At 50.4% G+C, this 15,876-nt stretch overlaps 7 protein-coding genes across 7 annotated transcripts; 4 read left to right on the top strand and 3 right to left on the bottom strand.

Moving 5' to 3' along the window:
* Positions 1-222: 222 nt before the first annotated feature.
* Positions 223-574, bottom strand: Asppvi_004682 (PET191 family protein; the record flags this gene model as incomplete). The annotated part of the gene is made up of 2 exons (XM_043300630.1): positions 223-409; positions 474-574. 2 exons carry the CDS (start codon positions 572-574, stop codon positions 223-225), a joined length of 288 nt encoding a protein of 95 aa, XP_043156565.1.
* A 547-nt stretch (positions 575-1,121) lies between these two features.
* On the top strand, positions 1,122-2,619 carry Asppvi_004681 (sterol esterase; the record flags this gene model as incomplete). The annotated part of the gene is made up of 2 exons (XM_043300629.1): positions 1,122-1,233; positions 1,328-2,619. The coding sequence occupies 2 exons, from the start codon at positions 1,122-1,124 to the stop codon at positions 2,617-2,619; spliced, it is 1,404 nt and encodes a 467-aa protein (XP_043156564.1).
* A 2,687-nt stretch (positions 2,620-5,306) lies between these two features.
* Positions 5,307-6,521, top strand: Asppvi_004680 (putative RAS small monomeric GTPase (Rsr1); the record flags this gene model as incomplete). Its single annotated transcript, XM_043300628.1, has 8 exons — positions 5,307-5,317; positions 5,399-5,430; positions 5,508-5,534; positions 5,651-5,730; positions 5,781-5,803; positions 5,887-5,915; positions 5,970-5,979; positions 6,101-6,521. The coding sequence occupies 8 exons, from the start codon at positions 5,307-5,309 to the stop codon at positions 6,519-6,521; spliced, it is 633 nt and encodes a 210-aa protein (XP_043156563.1).
* A 723-nt stretch (positions 6,522-7,244) lies between these two features.
* Asppvi_004679 (putative 3-methylcrotonyl-CoA carboxylase, beta subunit (MccB)) lies at positions 7,245-9,056 on the bottom strand (the record flags this gene model as incomplete). Its single annotated transcript, XM_043300627.1, has 2 exons — positions 7,245-7,539; positions 7,615-9,056. The coding sequence occupies 2 exons, from the start codon at positions 9,054-9,056 to the stop codon at positions 7,245-7,247; spliced, it is 1,737 nt and encodes a 578-aa protein (XP_043156562.1).
* A 308-nt stretch (positions 9,057-9,364) lies between these two features.
* Asppvi_004678 (isovaleryl-CoA dehydrogenase) lies at positions 9,365-11,082 on the top strand (the record flags this gene model as incomplete). The annotated part of the gene is made up of 6 exons (XM_043300626.1): positions 9,365-9,644; positions 9,719-9,806; positions 9,862-9,956; positions 10,026-10,261; positions 10,327-10,604; positions 10,671-11,082. 6 exons carry the CDS (start codon positions 9,365-9,367, stop codon positions 11,080-11,082), a joined length of 1,389 nt encoding a protein of 462 aa, XP_043156561.1.
* Positions 11,083-11,203: 121 nt separating this feature from the next.
* On the bottom strand, positions 11,204-12,353 carry Asppvi_004677 (uncharacterized protein; the record flags this gene model as incomplete). The annotated part of the gene is made up of 2 exons (XM_043300625.1): positions 11,204-12,193; positions 12,276-12,353. The coding sequence occupies 2 exons, from the start codon at positions 12,351-12,353 to the stop codon at positions 11,204-11,206; spliced, it is 1,068 nt and encodes a 355-aa protein (XP_043156560.1).
* Positions 12,354-12,920: 567 nt separating this feature from the next.
* Asppvi_004676 (acetyl/propionyl/methylcrotonyl-CoA carboxylase subunit alpha) lies at positions 12,921-15,523 on the top strand (the record flags this gene model as incomplete). The annotated part of the gene is made up of 5 exons (XM_043300624.1): positions 12,921-13,072; positions 13,125-13,323; positions 13,379-13,476; positions 13,529-15,152; positions 15,458-15,523. 5 exons carry the CDS (start codon positions 12,921-12,923, stop codon positions 15,521-15,523), a joined length of 2,139 nt encoding a protein of 712 aa, XP_043156559.1.
* Between the last annotated feature and the right edge of the window lie 353 nt (positions 15,524-15,876).

Genomic DNA, 15,876 nt, shown 5'->3' with positions numbered 1-15,876 from the left:
AGTTCACAATGAAGCGTGTACTTACGCCGGAAAGCCATAATTCAAAAGTATGTACAGTCATATGCCGTAAACCAATAGTGTTACACAAAAATCCGGAAGCACAAACATTCCGCCAACTGGGAACTCCAAACCATGCCAGGAGATGAGAGCAAAAAAGATGCTATAATTCAGGACAGCGGATGTAGGCATCTGGCCAGCCTAGTGAGTCGCGAGCTTCAAAACTTATAGTCCCCTAGTCTTCTCAGGGTCCATCTGCACTTCATTTCCACTAATCTCCTTGACGGTTTCGAAGGCGGGCTTGCCGGCGTATAGTTGCTGGTGGGACGGGGATTTGCCTCCTTCGAGCTCCCTGGAAACTGAAATGGGCTGATTTCCACGGAATCGCTTTCGCATATCAATCAACCCGCGCCTAGATCGTGCCCATTGTCAGCGCTATCCACTGTAATTAAAGCACGTATGTCCGTTCCACTCACTTGCACTCGCTGAATCCTTTCCGCAGCTGTTGGCATTTCATGGGCAGTTCATCGACGAGAGGGGTGCTCAAGCATTCACGCGGGGTATGCCGCTGGACCATGATACAATCCGACTCCTGTAGGCATTGCGCCAGCGCGTCTCCTGAGAAAAGTCGCCAAACTCATTAGCATCTAGATATGTCACATTGTTGGAGGAGTCACGGAAGGGACGTGGGACGTGGGACGTGGGACGTGGCCCGTGGAAAACACCCCAATGGTTATAAGTAAATGAGAATTACTCACTTAATTCTCTGCATGAGCTCGGCATTGTGCAGCTGTGCAGGAGGCGCGTCGATGGACTGTCCTGACAAACCACAGTCAAACTGTCTGGTATCAGATCGTCGGAATCTCCTTGGCGGCGGAAATCCGGGCTAGCCGTATTTGGCTTCTGCTCGTCCCGGGATTAAGTAAGCATCACATGAAAATGGACGGCGCGATGCCGCATGACGTCGAGGTCTTGCGTACAGACGAACCGTTGACCATGAAGCATTCTCGTTTAATCCTTGATCCAGCGCATCATGTTAGTCGGCGCCGATGACTGCGAGTGTTATTTTCAAACCCCTTCATTGAACCACATCCGCCAGAGCAAGTGGTCAACATAACATCACCATGGCCGTGCCAGTGATCGGACGACTGTTTTGGTTCGAATACCTTGCGCTTTTTGCGTCCTTGATTCTAGTGCTGCTGGAATGGGTCATACATTTTATAACATTCTTGCTGCGTGAGTATACTAAGGGGGCGCCTCGGGTCCCAGTTTTCACAGCCTCCAATTGCAATTCAAGGCACGTCGAGGATAAGGGGCTAATCTAGACCAGCGGAGCCTGTGATCGAGTTCTGTTACGATCGTTCCAAGGCCATATTCAACTTCCTGATCCCGGCAGAGAGGCTATACAAGCGCGGCGATGAGGAGCAGATCGCTGCCCAGGTCGCGCAGGCCTCCAACTTTGCAGACATTTGTGCCATTTTCGGATATGAGGCGGAGGAGCACATCGTGCAGACGAAAGATGGCTTTCTGATAGGTCTACACCGTCTGGCCTATCGCAGAGGCGAGGAAGGTCGCCTCGTCAACCGGGGAGAGGGAACCCTCGAGAAAAAGGTTGTCTACCTCCATCACGGTCTTTTGATGTGCAGCGAAGTCTGGGTGTGTTTGACGGATGCTCAACGATGTCTCCCTTTTCAGCTTGTGGAGAGAGGATACGATGTCTGGCTTGGGAACAATCGCGGCAATAAATATTCCAAGAAGTCTATCCATCACTCTCCCCTGTCCACTAAGTTCTGGGGCTTTTCGATGGACGAGTTTGCGTTCTACGATATCCCCGACAGCATTAACTACATTCTGAATGTGACCGGACAGGCTTCCTTGTCGTATATCGGGTTCTCGCAAGGAACAGCGCAGGCCTTTGCGTCTCTATCGATTCATCCGTTGCTCAACCAGCAGATAGACGTCTTTGTAGCCCTTGCACCTGCAATGGCGCCCTCAGGACTGCGGAATCGTATCGTGGACTCGTTGATGAAGGCTTCACCCCACTTTCTATTTCTCCTCTTTGGTAGACGCAGCATCCTCAGTTCCACCCCTATGTGGCAGACAATCCTCTACCCTCCAATCTTCGTTCGCATAATCGACGCATCGCTTTCAACCCTTTTCGGATGGGAGGGCAAGAACATCAGCCGCTATCAGAAACTGGCAAGTTACCTGCATCTCTATTCATTCACTAGCACAAAGTCGGTGGTGCATTGGTTTCAAATCATGCGGCATAGGACCTTTCAAATGTACGATGATGAAGTCCATGCTCCATTCAGCGTTGTGGCAAGTCAACGATTTTACAAACCGGTCAAGTACCCCACCAGGAACATCAAGACCCCGGTTGTTCTTCTATACGGTGGAAGTGACAGTCTGATTGATATCGGGGCGATGTTGCGAGAGCTCCCACGAGGGACCGTGGCCAAGTCGATTCCAAGTTATGAGCATTTGGATTTCCTCTGGGCAAGAGACGTGGACCAACAGGTGTTTGGACACGTTTTTGAGGCTCTTGAGCGGTACGGCTCCGGAGGATATAGCGGAAAGAAAGGGCACAGAGCAGTCACACAGACAAACGGCTTGATATAACCTACAGCTTCAACGGAAACTGTTGCTGCCGTGCCTTTTATTCTTTATAGCGGTCATGTCTTCCCGTCTATTCTGCTGTGGATGTACGGTGATACTATGAATTCAGCGATTTTTGGTTGCTTGATATCCGTTGGACAATTACGTCAGAGCTTGCTCCAACTTTCCGTTCAGCTATAGACGATAGATCTGTCCATAGCTAGACTCAGCTCCAAATAGCGCTTACGAAGTACGTTGCGTTGCCTGACTTTCCCAATGGTGTTGGCTTCGGTGGTACTTTCTCATCCATGGTACCATGACATCCGACTTAGGCAAGCAATAAGCTAGACCATGTATCATTGTGTCGAGGCTATAGCGGCTAGCAGAACACATAATGCAAACGTATCCGCCTGGAAAATCGGAAGGACGTCTGACGATGTGCGCGGACTACCTATGTGTGACACAATGATTGGCAGAGCGTCCTGTCTGTGTTTGATGGACAGACGCAGACTGAATGCCAGGCACCCCCATACTACGTTGCATCTGTACAGATAACGAGAATATCTCCGATGTATCCACATATACTGCTATCATCGAGATCTGTCCCAGTCATGATTCGACCTGTCAAGCGTAAGTCATATGATAGAGGGACAGATTTACGCTCCATCACCATGCCCCTCTTTCCGGATGATTCTTCCAGGAATGCAGTGCGCGGGTGTTAGTATGGCTTTCCAATGTACAGTATCACTTCAGGATGTAATGACGTCTGGCGTAATCCTACCTTAGGTACGTGTTCCTGGCAGACTGAGTTGTCATGTTTGTCAACATCATCTACGTCAATCATCTGCAGCTCTAGACCCAGCCGAGAGGTTCCTACAACCGCGACGGCAGACAAACTACTTAGCCGATGTCAGAAAAGAGTTGACAGGTAAGTTCTGTCAAAAATATGTGTATGTTTCAAGGACTTTCCTGGCGTCTTCATTGAACGGTGGGAGGTTGTCTGCAACCCTGGTCCCATCATGTAGAATCTAAGACTTTGAAGCGCCAAGTAGAAATTCTCATTCTATGACTCTCAATCCCCCTGGCATCATTATAACTCAAGTAATTCCCCGAAGACGCCTACGGACAATCTTGGAGAGTATGTTCGAACGTACTGGATCTACTGCATCTGCCGTTCCCACAAAACCTGATTTTGGTGCCCGATTAGAAACCTCAGCAGACACCTTCTGTCATCCTGGACGCCACAAATAGTCCTCTTAATCTCTATCGATTATCTCATTGAGTGACTTCTTTCCTATTTCAGCCGAATATTGGGCTTCTCTTCGGACTGTAAGTAGCCAGCTTAGGCCTTCATCTCTACACTCCCGTCGTTTCCCTCATCTTCCCTCCACCCGGTGTATCAGAGGGGTTGCCTGTCAACATCAATTTGAACATGACGGATGAGTTTCCCCTAGTAATGATCATTATGGCATTGTCATGTTTGACTTGCCGCCATCTCTTTCCCTTCCCGGTGGATCTGAGACGTTCATGGCAGCGTTCAAGCCAAGCGTGCAATTACATCCGTCTTTGATCAGACTGTGAAAATGTATCTTGAGCGTCGATGGCTGGGACTCAGGACCGACACCCCGGTTATTCTTCTCCTCCTGTATTAGAATTCCCCAGATCCAGGAAGAACATGGGGAAAGAAAAAGCCGCACTCACTGGTGGTTTCAGCAATACATCATTACATACGCCAACACCGCCATCGCCTGTTTGATAGGTCCTTTGGAGACACCAGTAACCACAACTCCATCACCGTTTAACCTTTCGTTGCAACGCTGACCCAAATAATGCCATTAAGACAGGGGGTGCCGATCGACTTCTCGCGGAATTCCAAGAGAATTCCACGGCGGTTCGCTTTTTACCCTGAGGTTTAGAGTTTAATCGCGGATATTGGATCGCCCGTGGTGTCCGCACAGCCATCGCACATTCTCACCGCCGCCTAGTCGTCACGTTCGGATTCTGAGTTCAAACCAGAAAACTGAGGAAGGGTCAGTGACCTCCCTTACGTGCAATTGCATTGCGTGCCATGTTGACCATTCTGCAGCGTGTCCAGTAACCAGTTTGATCTCAAGCCTCCCTCCGAAACGGAACCGCTTCTAATCGCTCTTCCCCTCTCCCCACACCCGTTCTTCGGTCGTACCAGGAGTGACCAGACTAGCCCGGCCTAGCCTCCGGACGTTGGAACCAATCTGTTGACATCAACTTTTTTTTCCCTAACCTTTTCTTTCCTTTTTCGAGCGCATCGTTCCCTAATCACCACCGTCCCTCACTATCGAACCGGCGAACTCTCTGGGTGTGATTTGATTAAAGGGCTCGATATAATCCTGGGTCGGAGGAATTGGTTAGCAATTGGCATTGGAAACTGATGTAACGGATCGCGTCTCTTCTCCCTTGCTCTTCCAGTGGGAGCCTGGAAATCAGACCATCACCCGACCGGCTACGATCTAAAGGAGGATACCAGCAGCGAGCCTTTGACATACCCTACCGAACGCACTCCGAAATTCGATCGAACTTGGTTACACCGTTCTGTGAAGCACATCGGCGACAGCGTTGACAGGTAGATAAGGCACACCTCCAATTGCGTTCCTTTAACGTTAGAGCTATGCACTGACGACCCTCCGCGAAGTCTACAAGCGCGACTGTCTATCGAAAGCGTCCGTACAGTCTCGATGCGGCCCCAGTGAGTCCTCCTTTCAGAGATATCCTCATCTGAGGAAGACTGCGTAACGGGTTACTGATATTACCATGTGTCAATTGCTAGACGGGAATATCACATTGTGGTTCTAGGCGCAGGTAGGAATACTTCTTCTGTCGGAAGACGCCCAAAAGGCACCTTGCGGCTAACTGATTGTCGATTGTCTGCGCTGTAGGAGGTGTGGGGAAAAGCTGTCTTACTGGTACGTACTTTTCTCTTGCTGATTCCACCCTTGTTCCCCCTTCTTGCTCGCTGTGAGAACTGCGTTGCCGATTCAAGGATCGCCATCAATGAGGTACACCGTCTGATATTCTACAGCTMAATTCGTTCAGAATGTGTGGATCGAAAGCTATGACCCCACGATTGAAGACTCCTATCGAAAGCAGATTGAGGTCGATGTAAGTCGCTTTTCGACATTTGCGCTGGACTTTTAATGCTGACTTTTTAGGGCCGGCAATGTATTCTGGAAATGTATGTTTTCGCAGGATCTTGATGCCCGGGAGAATTGCCACCGCTGTTAGCTTGAGAGTACTGACGCTTGGATTGTTTAAAAGACTCGATACGGCAGGGACCGAGCAGTTCAGTAAGTCCACCCGCTGTTTGATATTGTGACCTCTTCGCTAACGTGATTCTGCAGCCGCTATGAGGTAATTTATCTTATTCATTCCTTTGACGATGGTTCCTGCGCTTTTCCAGCCAAACATGTTTATCATGTAGACGCCAGCTTCAACTCACCATAGTGCTAACCCTATTTCTTTCACCCTCCAGGGAGCTTTACATGAAGCAAGGCCAAGGCTTTCTGCTCGTATTCTCTATCACCAGCATGTCATCCTTGAACGAGTTGTCCGAACTGAGAGAGCAGATTATCCGGATAAAGGATGATGAAAAAGTCCCTATTGTCATTGTGGGCAATAAATCCGATCTGGAGGAAGACCGCGCTGTTCCGCGAGCGCGAGCATTCGCACTTTCCCAGAGCTGGGGTAATGCTCCCTACTATGAAACTTCAGCGCGTAGGAGAGCGAACGTCAACGAGGTTTTTATTGATCTCTGCCGGCAAATAATCAGAAAAGACATGCAGGGAAACTCGTCCAGTGGCTCCGACAATTCAGCGAGAAAGCGAGACGGCGCCGGTCGTTACGATAAGAAGAAAGAAAAGAAACGACGAAAGGGCCCCTGCGTTATCTTATAAATCCCAAATCGACAACAGCGCCAACGCTACGATTGCAGCAAGAAACTCCCCAAACGTCTGCTTTGCTGTTCATTCCTGTCCACCGGTTCAGTGTATCACTGCTCGTACATCTTGAGCTTCGACAGACATCCTTCACACTAAAACATACCCCATCAATTGTTTACAATATCCTCCCGAGGTGCCCCATATCATGCTACACTATACGCCATTTACGTGCTCTTCCCAACGGTAGAACGATGCTCAATTATAACGCGTTATTTCCATTATTACAAGTTGCCACCTGACTTTTAAAGGCTGGAAAAGTTGTCGAGTGATCTCCTGATGATTTTCTTTTATCCCTTCTTCGATTTCCCCCCCGTGTTGTCGTTGCAATTGGTATCAACGTTCCTCATGTTCTTGTCTACCCTGGTCTCCTGAGAGGCTCAGTCTGAACCGATTCCAGGAGAATCGGGCTGACTTCATTGCATCAGCTTGGTATCACATTCCTATTATTCTTGTATACCACATATTTTCTAGAAGAATCGAGGAATTTGCCGTCTTGACCCCTCCGTCACAGTTCGCTTCCTGCTCGTTACTGACTGGAATACGGTTCCAAGCTGTTGTCATGCTAGTTCATGGAAAGCCGGCAGCCGGTGTGTCTACGGGTCTCATACGAGTCCAATCTATATGAAATGTATACAAAGCGAATTTCATGAGTAATGACCGCTGAATTACGCTATAGGTTTACATTCTGAAAACACCAAAACGAGTCTGCACATCCTTGTCTACTCTGCCACCAATAGCAGCCGCAAGGCTCAGGCCCAAAACATGTCTCGTCTGTGCTGGCGGAATGACACCATCGTCCCAGAGACGAGCGGAAGAAAAGATCGCTTCCGACTCACGGTCGATCCGTGCTTTCAGTTCCGGATCGGCGGTTCTACCGACTGCCTCCATGACAGCAGATAATTGTTCGGACCCCATGACACCTATCTTCGCGTTGGGCCACATGAACATCAGTCGCGGAGAGTATGCGCGGCCGCTATAGAGACGGAGCAAGGGTTAGCATAATGCACTGCGTCTTTCGAGGTAAATACAGCATAATGAGGGCGCTTACCACATCCCGTAATTTCCTGCTCCGGCGCTGGAGCCGAACACAACCGTAAATTTGGGAACGTCCGCGCAAGCCACTGCAGTCACCAGTTTGGCGCCGTTCTTAGCGATCCCGCCCTTCTCTGCATCTGCTCCGACCATGAAGCCGGAGATGTTCTGAAGGAACAGCAAGGGGATCTTGCGCTGAGCGCACAGTTCAATGAAGTGCGCTCCTTTCAGGGAAGACTCGGAAAATAGAATGCCGTTGTTCGCGACGATACCAACTTGGTGGCCGTAGATACGAGCAAATCCAGTCACAAGGGTGGTTCCGTAGTCACGTTTGAACTCTGCAAACTCGCTGCCATCGACAATACGCGCAATGACTTCGTGGGCTGGTATCTGCCGGCGGAGGTTGGTTCCGACGATGCCGTCGAGCTCGGCCGGGTCATAGAGCGGCTCCTTGATGGTATCTGCGGCGACCTGAGGTACGCTTGTTTTAGGGTAGTTGAGATTGGCGACAGATCTCCGGGCGAGGACAATGGCATGGGCATCGTCCACGGCCAAGTAATCCGTGACACCAGAGATGGTGCTATGTAGCTGGCCACCACCCAGATCTTCCGCGGAGACGACTTCACCCGTCGCTGCCTTGACCAGAGGAGGACCAGCCAGGAAGATAGTTCCCTGGTTCTCGACTATGATAGTCTCATCGCTCATGGCTGGGACATAGGCGCCTCCAGCCGTGCAGGGTCCCATAACCACAGAAATCTGAGGGATCCCGAGAGAACTCATTCTGGCCTGGTTGAAGAAGATCCGTCCGAAATGCTCCTTGTCGGGGAAGACGTCTGCCTGGTGGGGAAGATTGGCACCGCCGGAATCGACAAGGTAGAGGCATGGAAGCTTGTTCTCCTGGGCAATTGCTTGCGCGCGGAGGTGCTTCTTCACGGTAATGGGGTAATATGTTCCTCCCTTGACAGTGCTGTCATTAGCCACGATCATACAGGTAACGCCCTCCACTTGGCCAATGCCTGTAATAATGCCTCCAGCGGGAACGTCTTCCCCGGGATAGACGCCATGGCCGGCTAGGGGTGAAAGCTCTAGGAAGGAGGTCCCTGGATCAATGAGCGCGGTGACACGATCGCGAGGAAGCATCTTTCCTCGAGCGACATGCTTCTCCTTAGCTTTTTGCGGCCCTCCCTGTGCAATGGTCTTGTGTAGACTGGCCATTCGGTCCACCAACTCTCTCATCTGTTGCGCGTTCTCCTGGAATTCCGTGGAGGTGGTGTCCACCGCAGTGGGGAGCACGGAAATGGCGCTGGCATGATGCGCATGTGTATAGCTGGCCACAGATCGTGACGAGATGCGAGAGTATGTTAAAACCAGGTTTCTTTGTGCCGCGAGTCGTCGAGGATACGGAAGGGTGGTTGGTCTGGAGCACAAGCCCCGGAGGAGCGGAGATGGGGCACGCATTGCGGGGATGAGTGTGGAGCAAAGGAAATGTTGATGTTCAGCAGGTGACCGGGGGTATTTATGGCATGGCCTTGACTGAAATTCCAAGAGTGGTCTCAGAAGACAGGACAGTGTCCTCAAGAAAGTGGAAAAAGACTTTGAGGGAGGAAAGGCTGCGGGTTGTTGATGGGGAAGAAAAAAGAAGGGCATGACGATGGAGTCCCCAGACTCCAGCTTAACGGCTGCGGAGAAAAAGCAGCGACGATTGCCGCGTTTACCCGCCGCTGCCCTCAGGCCCGCTCTTCTCTCCGCCTCGCATCGCTATGTAAATGCAACCATCCTCGGCTTTCATTCTTTTGCTGATATTCATCATTCTTTTTCGTTACCTGAGAATTCTCAAATCTCCATTGGAAGAGTGTTTATTCTCACCCACCATGGCTTCCGTAGCGTCCCTATTTCGGACCTCGTCCAGGACCCTTTGCAGGATGAGGACGCCGCTCATCTACACCCCCGCATCAAGGTCGTTGGCAACCAAACATCCCAAGGGATTCGTACCGCCCACAGAGGACGAACTGCTGGAGCTGAGAGAGCGAGTACAGGAGTTCACACGTATGTGATAAGCCTTTCATCACCCAATTCATCACGTCGCATCTGCCCTTCTCCGATACTGATACGTATTCAAGGGCGCGAAATACCCGAGGAGGTCGCCGCTCGGACAGATTCACAGAATGAGTTCCCGGCAGAGATGTGGAAGAAGCTTGGAGACGCCGGGTTAGTGCTTTCAAGACATCTTCGTACGATACAAGAACTAAATGTGTTTCACTAGGTTTCTTGGTGTCACTGCCAACGAGGACTATGGTGGACTTGGAATGGGCTATCAAGCGCATTGTGTGGTGATGGAAGAACTCAGCAGAGCTTCAGGTATTTGGCCCTGTTTGCGGCTTTTCAAGGCTTGCTTTCGAACTCGAGGTTGACTTGTTTGACCTGCAGGGAGTATCGCTTTGTCCTACGCAGCACATTCGCAGCTTTGCGTAAACCAACTGTCCTTGAACGGTACTGAAGACCAGAAGGCCCGGTTCCTCCCTGGGCTCCTGTCCGGTGAGAAGATCGGAGCATTGGCCATGTCAGAGCACTCCGCAGGCTCTGATGTTGTCAGTATGAAGACGACCGCTAAAGCAGTCGACGGTGGTTGGGTGCTGAATGGCACCAAGATGTGGATTACGAACGTGAGTTATAATCAATCCTACAGCAGCTCTTGTGAGTACCGACACTGACTCTGATTACGACTTAGGGTCCCGACGCAGACTACATTGTCGTCTATGCCAAGACAGAGCCGGAAAAGGGCTCCAAGGGCATCTCCGCATTCGTCGTAGAAAAGACATTCAAGGGCTTTTCCTGCGCACGCAAGCTTGACAAGCTCGGTATGCGTGGGTCAAATACCGGAGAACTTGTTTTCGAAGATGTCTTCGTCCCCAAGGAGAACCTCCTGGGGGAGTTGAACAAAGGCGTTCGAGTTCTGATGGAAGGTCTTGATCTCGAACGGCTTGTGCTGAGCGCTGGTCCACTTGGGTAGGCTTCCCTCGTAGTGAAACATTCCATTTTCTGAAGAAGATGACGCTAATTGGGATCCAATAGAATTATGCAAGCAGCCCTCGACCTCGTGCTCCCATATACCCATACTCGCAAACAATTCGGAACCCCCATTGCGCACAACCAGCTTATTCAAGGAAAGCTGGCAGATATGTATACCAAGCTCGCGGCATCGCGCTCTTATACCTATGCTACGGCACGACATATCGATAACTCCGCAGCTACCGGCGAGGTTTCAATCCGCACGCAGGACTGCGCGGGCGCCATCTTGTACGCCGCTGAGAGGGCCACCGAGTGTGCCTTGGATGCTATCCAACTTATGGGTGGCAATGGGTACATCAATGAGATCCCTGCTGGGCGGCTGCTCCGGGATGCGAAGCTCTATGAAATAGGCGCTGGTACTAGTGAGATCAGACGGATGGTGATTGGGCGCGCTTTTAACAAGGAATATGCATAGAGAAAGGACTGTATGAAAGATGAGTGTATAGAAGAGTTCCGATATCATTTGGCATCTAATTCTTGCATTATCTAAATATACTGTATAGGCCAAGTTGGGCCATGTCGGTTCATGTACCGGTTTATTTCTGATTCGTCTTCTGCCTGGTTGACCTTCTGACCGGGCCCGACGATGCAGTCGCGGCGATTCCTTTTTTGTCAGCTGTATTCAATACATTTCTTTCTGACCTTAACCTCTTGGGAGCATCGATGCTGGTATCCTGATGCTCCTCGGCAAGGTCTGACGCCTTCCGTTTTCGATGCTCCCCGGAGGAGAGCGATGAGCCGTTGCCCTCAACATTGGTCGGTTCGGCTTCACCTCGTTTCGTGGTTATATCGTCCATTTCCGAGTCTTCAAGAGAGCGCGCAAAGTCGTTCAACTCGGGAACGACGGGCACACTGGTGATTGATTCCATCTCTCTGATCCTGTGTATGGGAATGGATGACCCAGACTCCGGAGGAGTGGATGCCAGGCTATTGTCGGAGGCAGCATCAGTTTCGCGAAGATTATCCAGCGAGGCGCCAGAGGTGCAGTCGGAACTGTCTTCCTTTTGACTTTCTTTTTGCAATATGGTGCCGATTAATCGTGAGCGGTTATGTTCCTTGTCCACCTTGAGATGACCCAGTTTGCGCAGACGTAGTCGATCGTTGGCAGGATGAGAATTTCGAAACACCTCCCGCCAGTTCTTCAGCAGTGCAACCTTTTCCCCATCACCCGGCTCATACAAGGTGACCCTGTTTTTCTCGTCATCGGAGCTCTTCCACACCACCGCTTGAAAAGACGCCTTGTCCGTCTTGAATGCAGGTGATTCTGCGACAGCTCCGCCGCGATGTAGCCGGTGCACCAATGTCTTCTGCTCCAGCAATCCTTGTCGTTGAATATCGTCAAGGAATCCTCCAGTATATTCCTTGTTCTTCATTACATCCACCATCCGTCGCCTCTTTTCAACGGTTGGGTCGTCATCATAATAATCATCAGACAAGTCGTCCCAATCACTGTAAACGTCCTCTACGTCGAGGGAGGGATCATCAAAGTACAACACGTCGTGTGTAGCGGTTTCAGCCAAATCATCCTATATCGTTAATCGACTTGTCAGCATAATCGAGGACACGTCCGCCAATTAACAAGAAATTGCAGCGAGCGCAAAGACTAACAGCAATGGTTGGATCTGGTTCCTCAATCCAGAAAACATCTTCATCGTCGTATTCGTCGAGATATTCATCATCTGACATTTCGAAAGGCGAGACAACGTTGGCGAAGTCAGATCACAGAGCGATAAATTGCACAGCTTCGTTGTCGAAAAAGCGTAACTAGGCCGCCTGAAATTGGAAGGACCTAAGGAGCGCAGAAATTTTCCGTGGCGACAAATAGGCCTCGCGAGAGCGAAAGAAAAAGAGTGTCTTTGTAATCAGGAAGCGCAAACAAGCTGTATATCCCAATTGATCTCAAGTACAGCAGAAACGACCGCAAATGATCAAAAAAAAGCGACGGTGACGTCGTGCCTTGGGGCTGATCGCTGTCTCCCTTCGACTTCCGCCGAGCAGAACTCGCCGAGATGGATTTGCAGAGTGGAGTAGGGTCACGTGTATCTGTTTCCCCGCAGTTTCGCTTTGCGTCGGCTCAAGGGGGTGATGTTACTGTCATGCTTCGGTAGAACCTGAGCCAGGGCCGTATTTTTCTTAAGACTCGCGGAGAGCTCCTCAAAGCTACTTTCGCTCGTATCTGAACTATGCTGAGAGTCTTGAAGAACCTGCACAGAAATTCAACATAGGGCTGTTTAGCAGCAGCAATTTGTCGCTATGGCTCTCTCGTCTCTTCTCCGCATTTCTTCCCGCATGGGCCCGACAGCTGCTCGACGGTCACGAAGAGCAGCGTCCACTGCCGCCAGTACTCATGTGCCACAGAGGAAACTGGACTCCGTTCTTATTGCCAACAGAGGAGAGATAGCATTGTATGATTACGAGGATTTAGCGTTTTATTAGCTTCCACTGACCAGATTATAGACGAGTAGGTCGCACGGCTTCTCAACACGGCATCAAAGTGACCACGCTATACACGGATCCCGACAGACATGCTCAGCATGCGTTGAGCTCACCATTTGCATTTAATCTCGGCTCAGTTTCTGCATATCTCGATGGTGACCGCATCATCGAAATTGCTAAGAGAGAAGGCTGCCAAGCGATACATCCCGGTTACGGTTTTGTAAGTGTCTGCCAGCGAATTAACGATCCTGTACACTTATCATTATTGTCTGTAGTTGAGTGAAAACTCAGAGTTTGCGCGAAAATGCACAGAAGCTGGTCTAGTCTTCATCGGTCCCCCATGGAAAGCAATCGAGGATATGGGAGACAAGAGGTACGCCGATCACGAAGATCCATAATCTTTTAACCTCGCTAATACCTTGAAGCCAGTCAAAGAAGATCATGACAGCTGCAGGTGTGCCTTGCGTTCCTGGCTATCACGGCTCAAACCAAGATGTGAACTTCCTCGAAGCCGAAGCCGATAAGATCAAATACCCTGTGCTTATTAAAGCAGTCAAAGGTGGCGGCGGGAAAGGGATGCGTATCGCCAGGTCTAAAGCCGAATTTCAGGCTCAATTGCAGTCTGCGAAATCAGAAGCCATGAACTCGTTCGGAGACGATCACGTCTTGGTTGAGAAGTACATTACAACACCACGTCACATCGAAGTTCAGGTCTTTGCAGACAAGTACGGGAACTGTGTCGCTCTGGGCGAGAGAGATTGCAGCATACAAAGACGGCATCAGAAGATCCTTGAGGAGTCTCCAGCACCCCATCTACCGGACGCAACCAGAAAAGATATCTGGGCGAAGGCGAGAGCTGCAGCGCTGGCCGTAGGCTACGAGGGTGCTGGTACCGTGGAGTTCATTTTCGACAACGACACCGGCGAATTCTTCTTTATGGAGATGAATACTCGGCTGCAAGTTGAGCATCCCGTTACAGAGATGGTCACTGGTCAGGACCTCGTCCACTGGCAGATCAAAATCGCGGAGGGCGCCCCTCTGCCCTTGACTCAGGATCAAGTTGAAGCTGAAATGGCTCACCGCGGACACGCTATCGAGGCTAGAATATATGCAGAAAATCCGGACCAAGGTTTCATCCCTGACTCTGGCACTCTACTGCATGTTCGCACTCCTGCAACGTCAGACGACGTCAGAATTGACGCAGGCTTCGTCGCGGGAGATGAAGTCTCAGCTCACTACGACCCAATGATTGCAAAACTGATTGTTCGCGGTGCCACGCGGCAAGAGGCAATCCGCAAACTAGCAGCCGCCTTGGAAGAATATGAGGTCGCAGGCCCTATCACCAACATCGAGTTCATCAAATCCGTTTGCAGAAGCCCAGATTTCATCAAAGGCGAGGTGGAGACAGGTTACATTGAAAAGCACCGCGATGAATTGTTCACCAAGGACCCGATTGAGGATGAGGTACTTGCACAAGTGGCGCTGGCTTGTCTACACCACAACTCCGAATCAGCGACCGGAAAGCAGGCAAACTTTGAAGGGTCCGCGGTCGGATTCAGCCCCAGCTATCAAGTACGAGAGATGACACTAGCAGAACTGACACCAGGACGGAAAGATAGCACAAAATTCAACATTCGGGTGAAGCAGACTGGCAACAATGTGTTCGATGTCGAGGTTGGCAGTCGTCTTTTCGAGCAAGTGACGAGTCATAGCGATCCCACATCCAAAGTCGTGACATCCTTCTTTCCCCACACTCGACTTGACACAACTGTGATACAAGACGGGGATTCCGTCGTTGCGTTCCAGCGAGGTACCCAATACCGCCTAACGATCCCACGGGCCAAATGGATGGAGAAAGCATTGGGCATGAAGGATGTCACCAACAGTGTCTTGGCCCCGATGCCCTGCAAGGTGCTGCGCGTGGAGGTCAAGGCAGGCGATGTTGTGGAAAAAGACCAGCCGCTGGTTGTAATTGAGAGTATGAAGATGGAAACAGTAATTCGCAGCCCTCAGAAGGGAACTATCTCCAAAGTGGTACATCAAAAAGGGGTAGGTCACACGTCTCTTTTTTTTTGCGCTTTTGTTTTTATTGTCGTTGCCCCCTGCGCATCGTTCCCGTTTTTTGATCGGTCACTTGACCGATGGGGTGACGCTCAATAATTAATGACCTTGATCTCGGCCCGTTGGTTTGGCGCCAAGTCGGACCAGGATAGTTGGAGTTTGGGAGTCTTGGAGTCTGTAACCGAAGCACGGACCCTCACGTCAAGCTTCGAGAACACCTTCCCTTGGGCTTCCGGAACTTCCGCTTTTTGATCTCTCGTTTTCCGGAGTGGTGGACTGACATGTTTCTACAGGATCAATGCAAGAGCGGTACTCCTCTGGTCGAATTCGCAGAGGAAGGTGAAGGAACTTCCAGTTGATGCGCCAACTTTCCATTGGAACTAGGATACGACCGATCGGGGACGGACATTGTATTGTGTACGTCGATATGTTTTGCCAGATTCCTTTTTGGGCGTAGACGTCTGCATTAGATTCAAATACAGGAGCTGTATATGTTGTAACCTTGGTCGTGAGTTGGCAGTCCCCAAATAATCGGATCAGTAAACACACTACATTGATAGGTATATGTTAAATTGGCCGTCCCTGATGACTGTCAATAATGAGGTAGCAAATGGCACAGCTTGAGAAGCATCACAAAATTACTAAAAATATGAACAGTTCACAAAGTCTTGAGACCAACCCGGTCATTCTGGCGGAGCGAAGGTCGTGGAAG

Source organism: Aspergillus pseudoviridinutans (assembly GCF_018340605.1).
Source record: "Aspergillus pseudoviridinutans IFM 55266 DNA, scaffold_3, whole genome shotgun sequence".
Classification (NCBI taxonomy): Eukaryota; Fungi; Ascomycota; class Eurotiomycetes; order Eurotiales; family Aspergillaceae; genus Aspergillus; species Aspergillus pseudoviridinutans.
The sequence above is the reverse complement of the archived record's forward strand: the minus strand, read 5'-3'. Positions and strand labels throughout refer to the sequence as shown.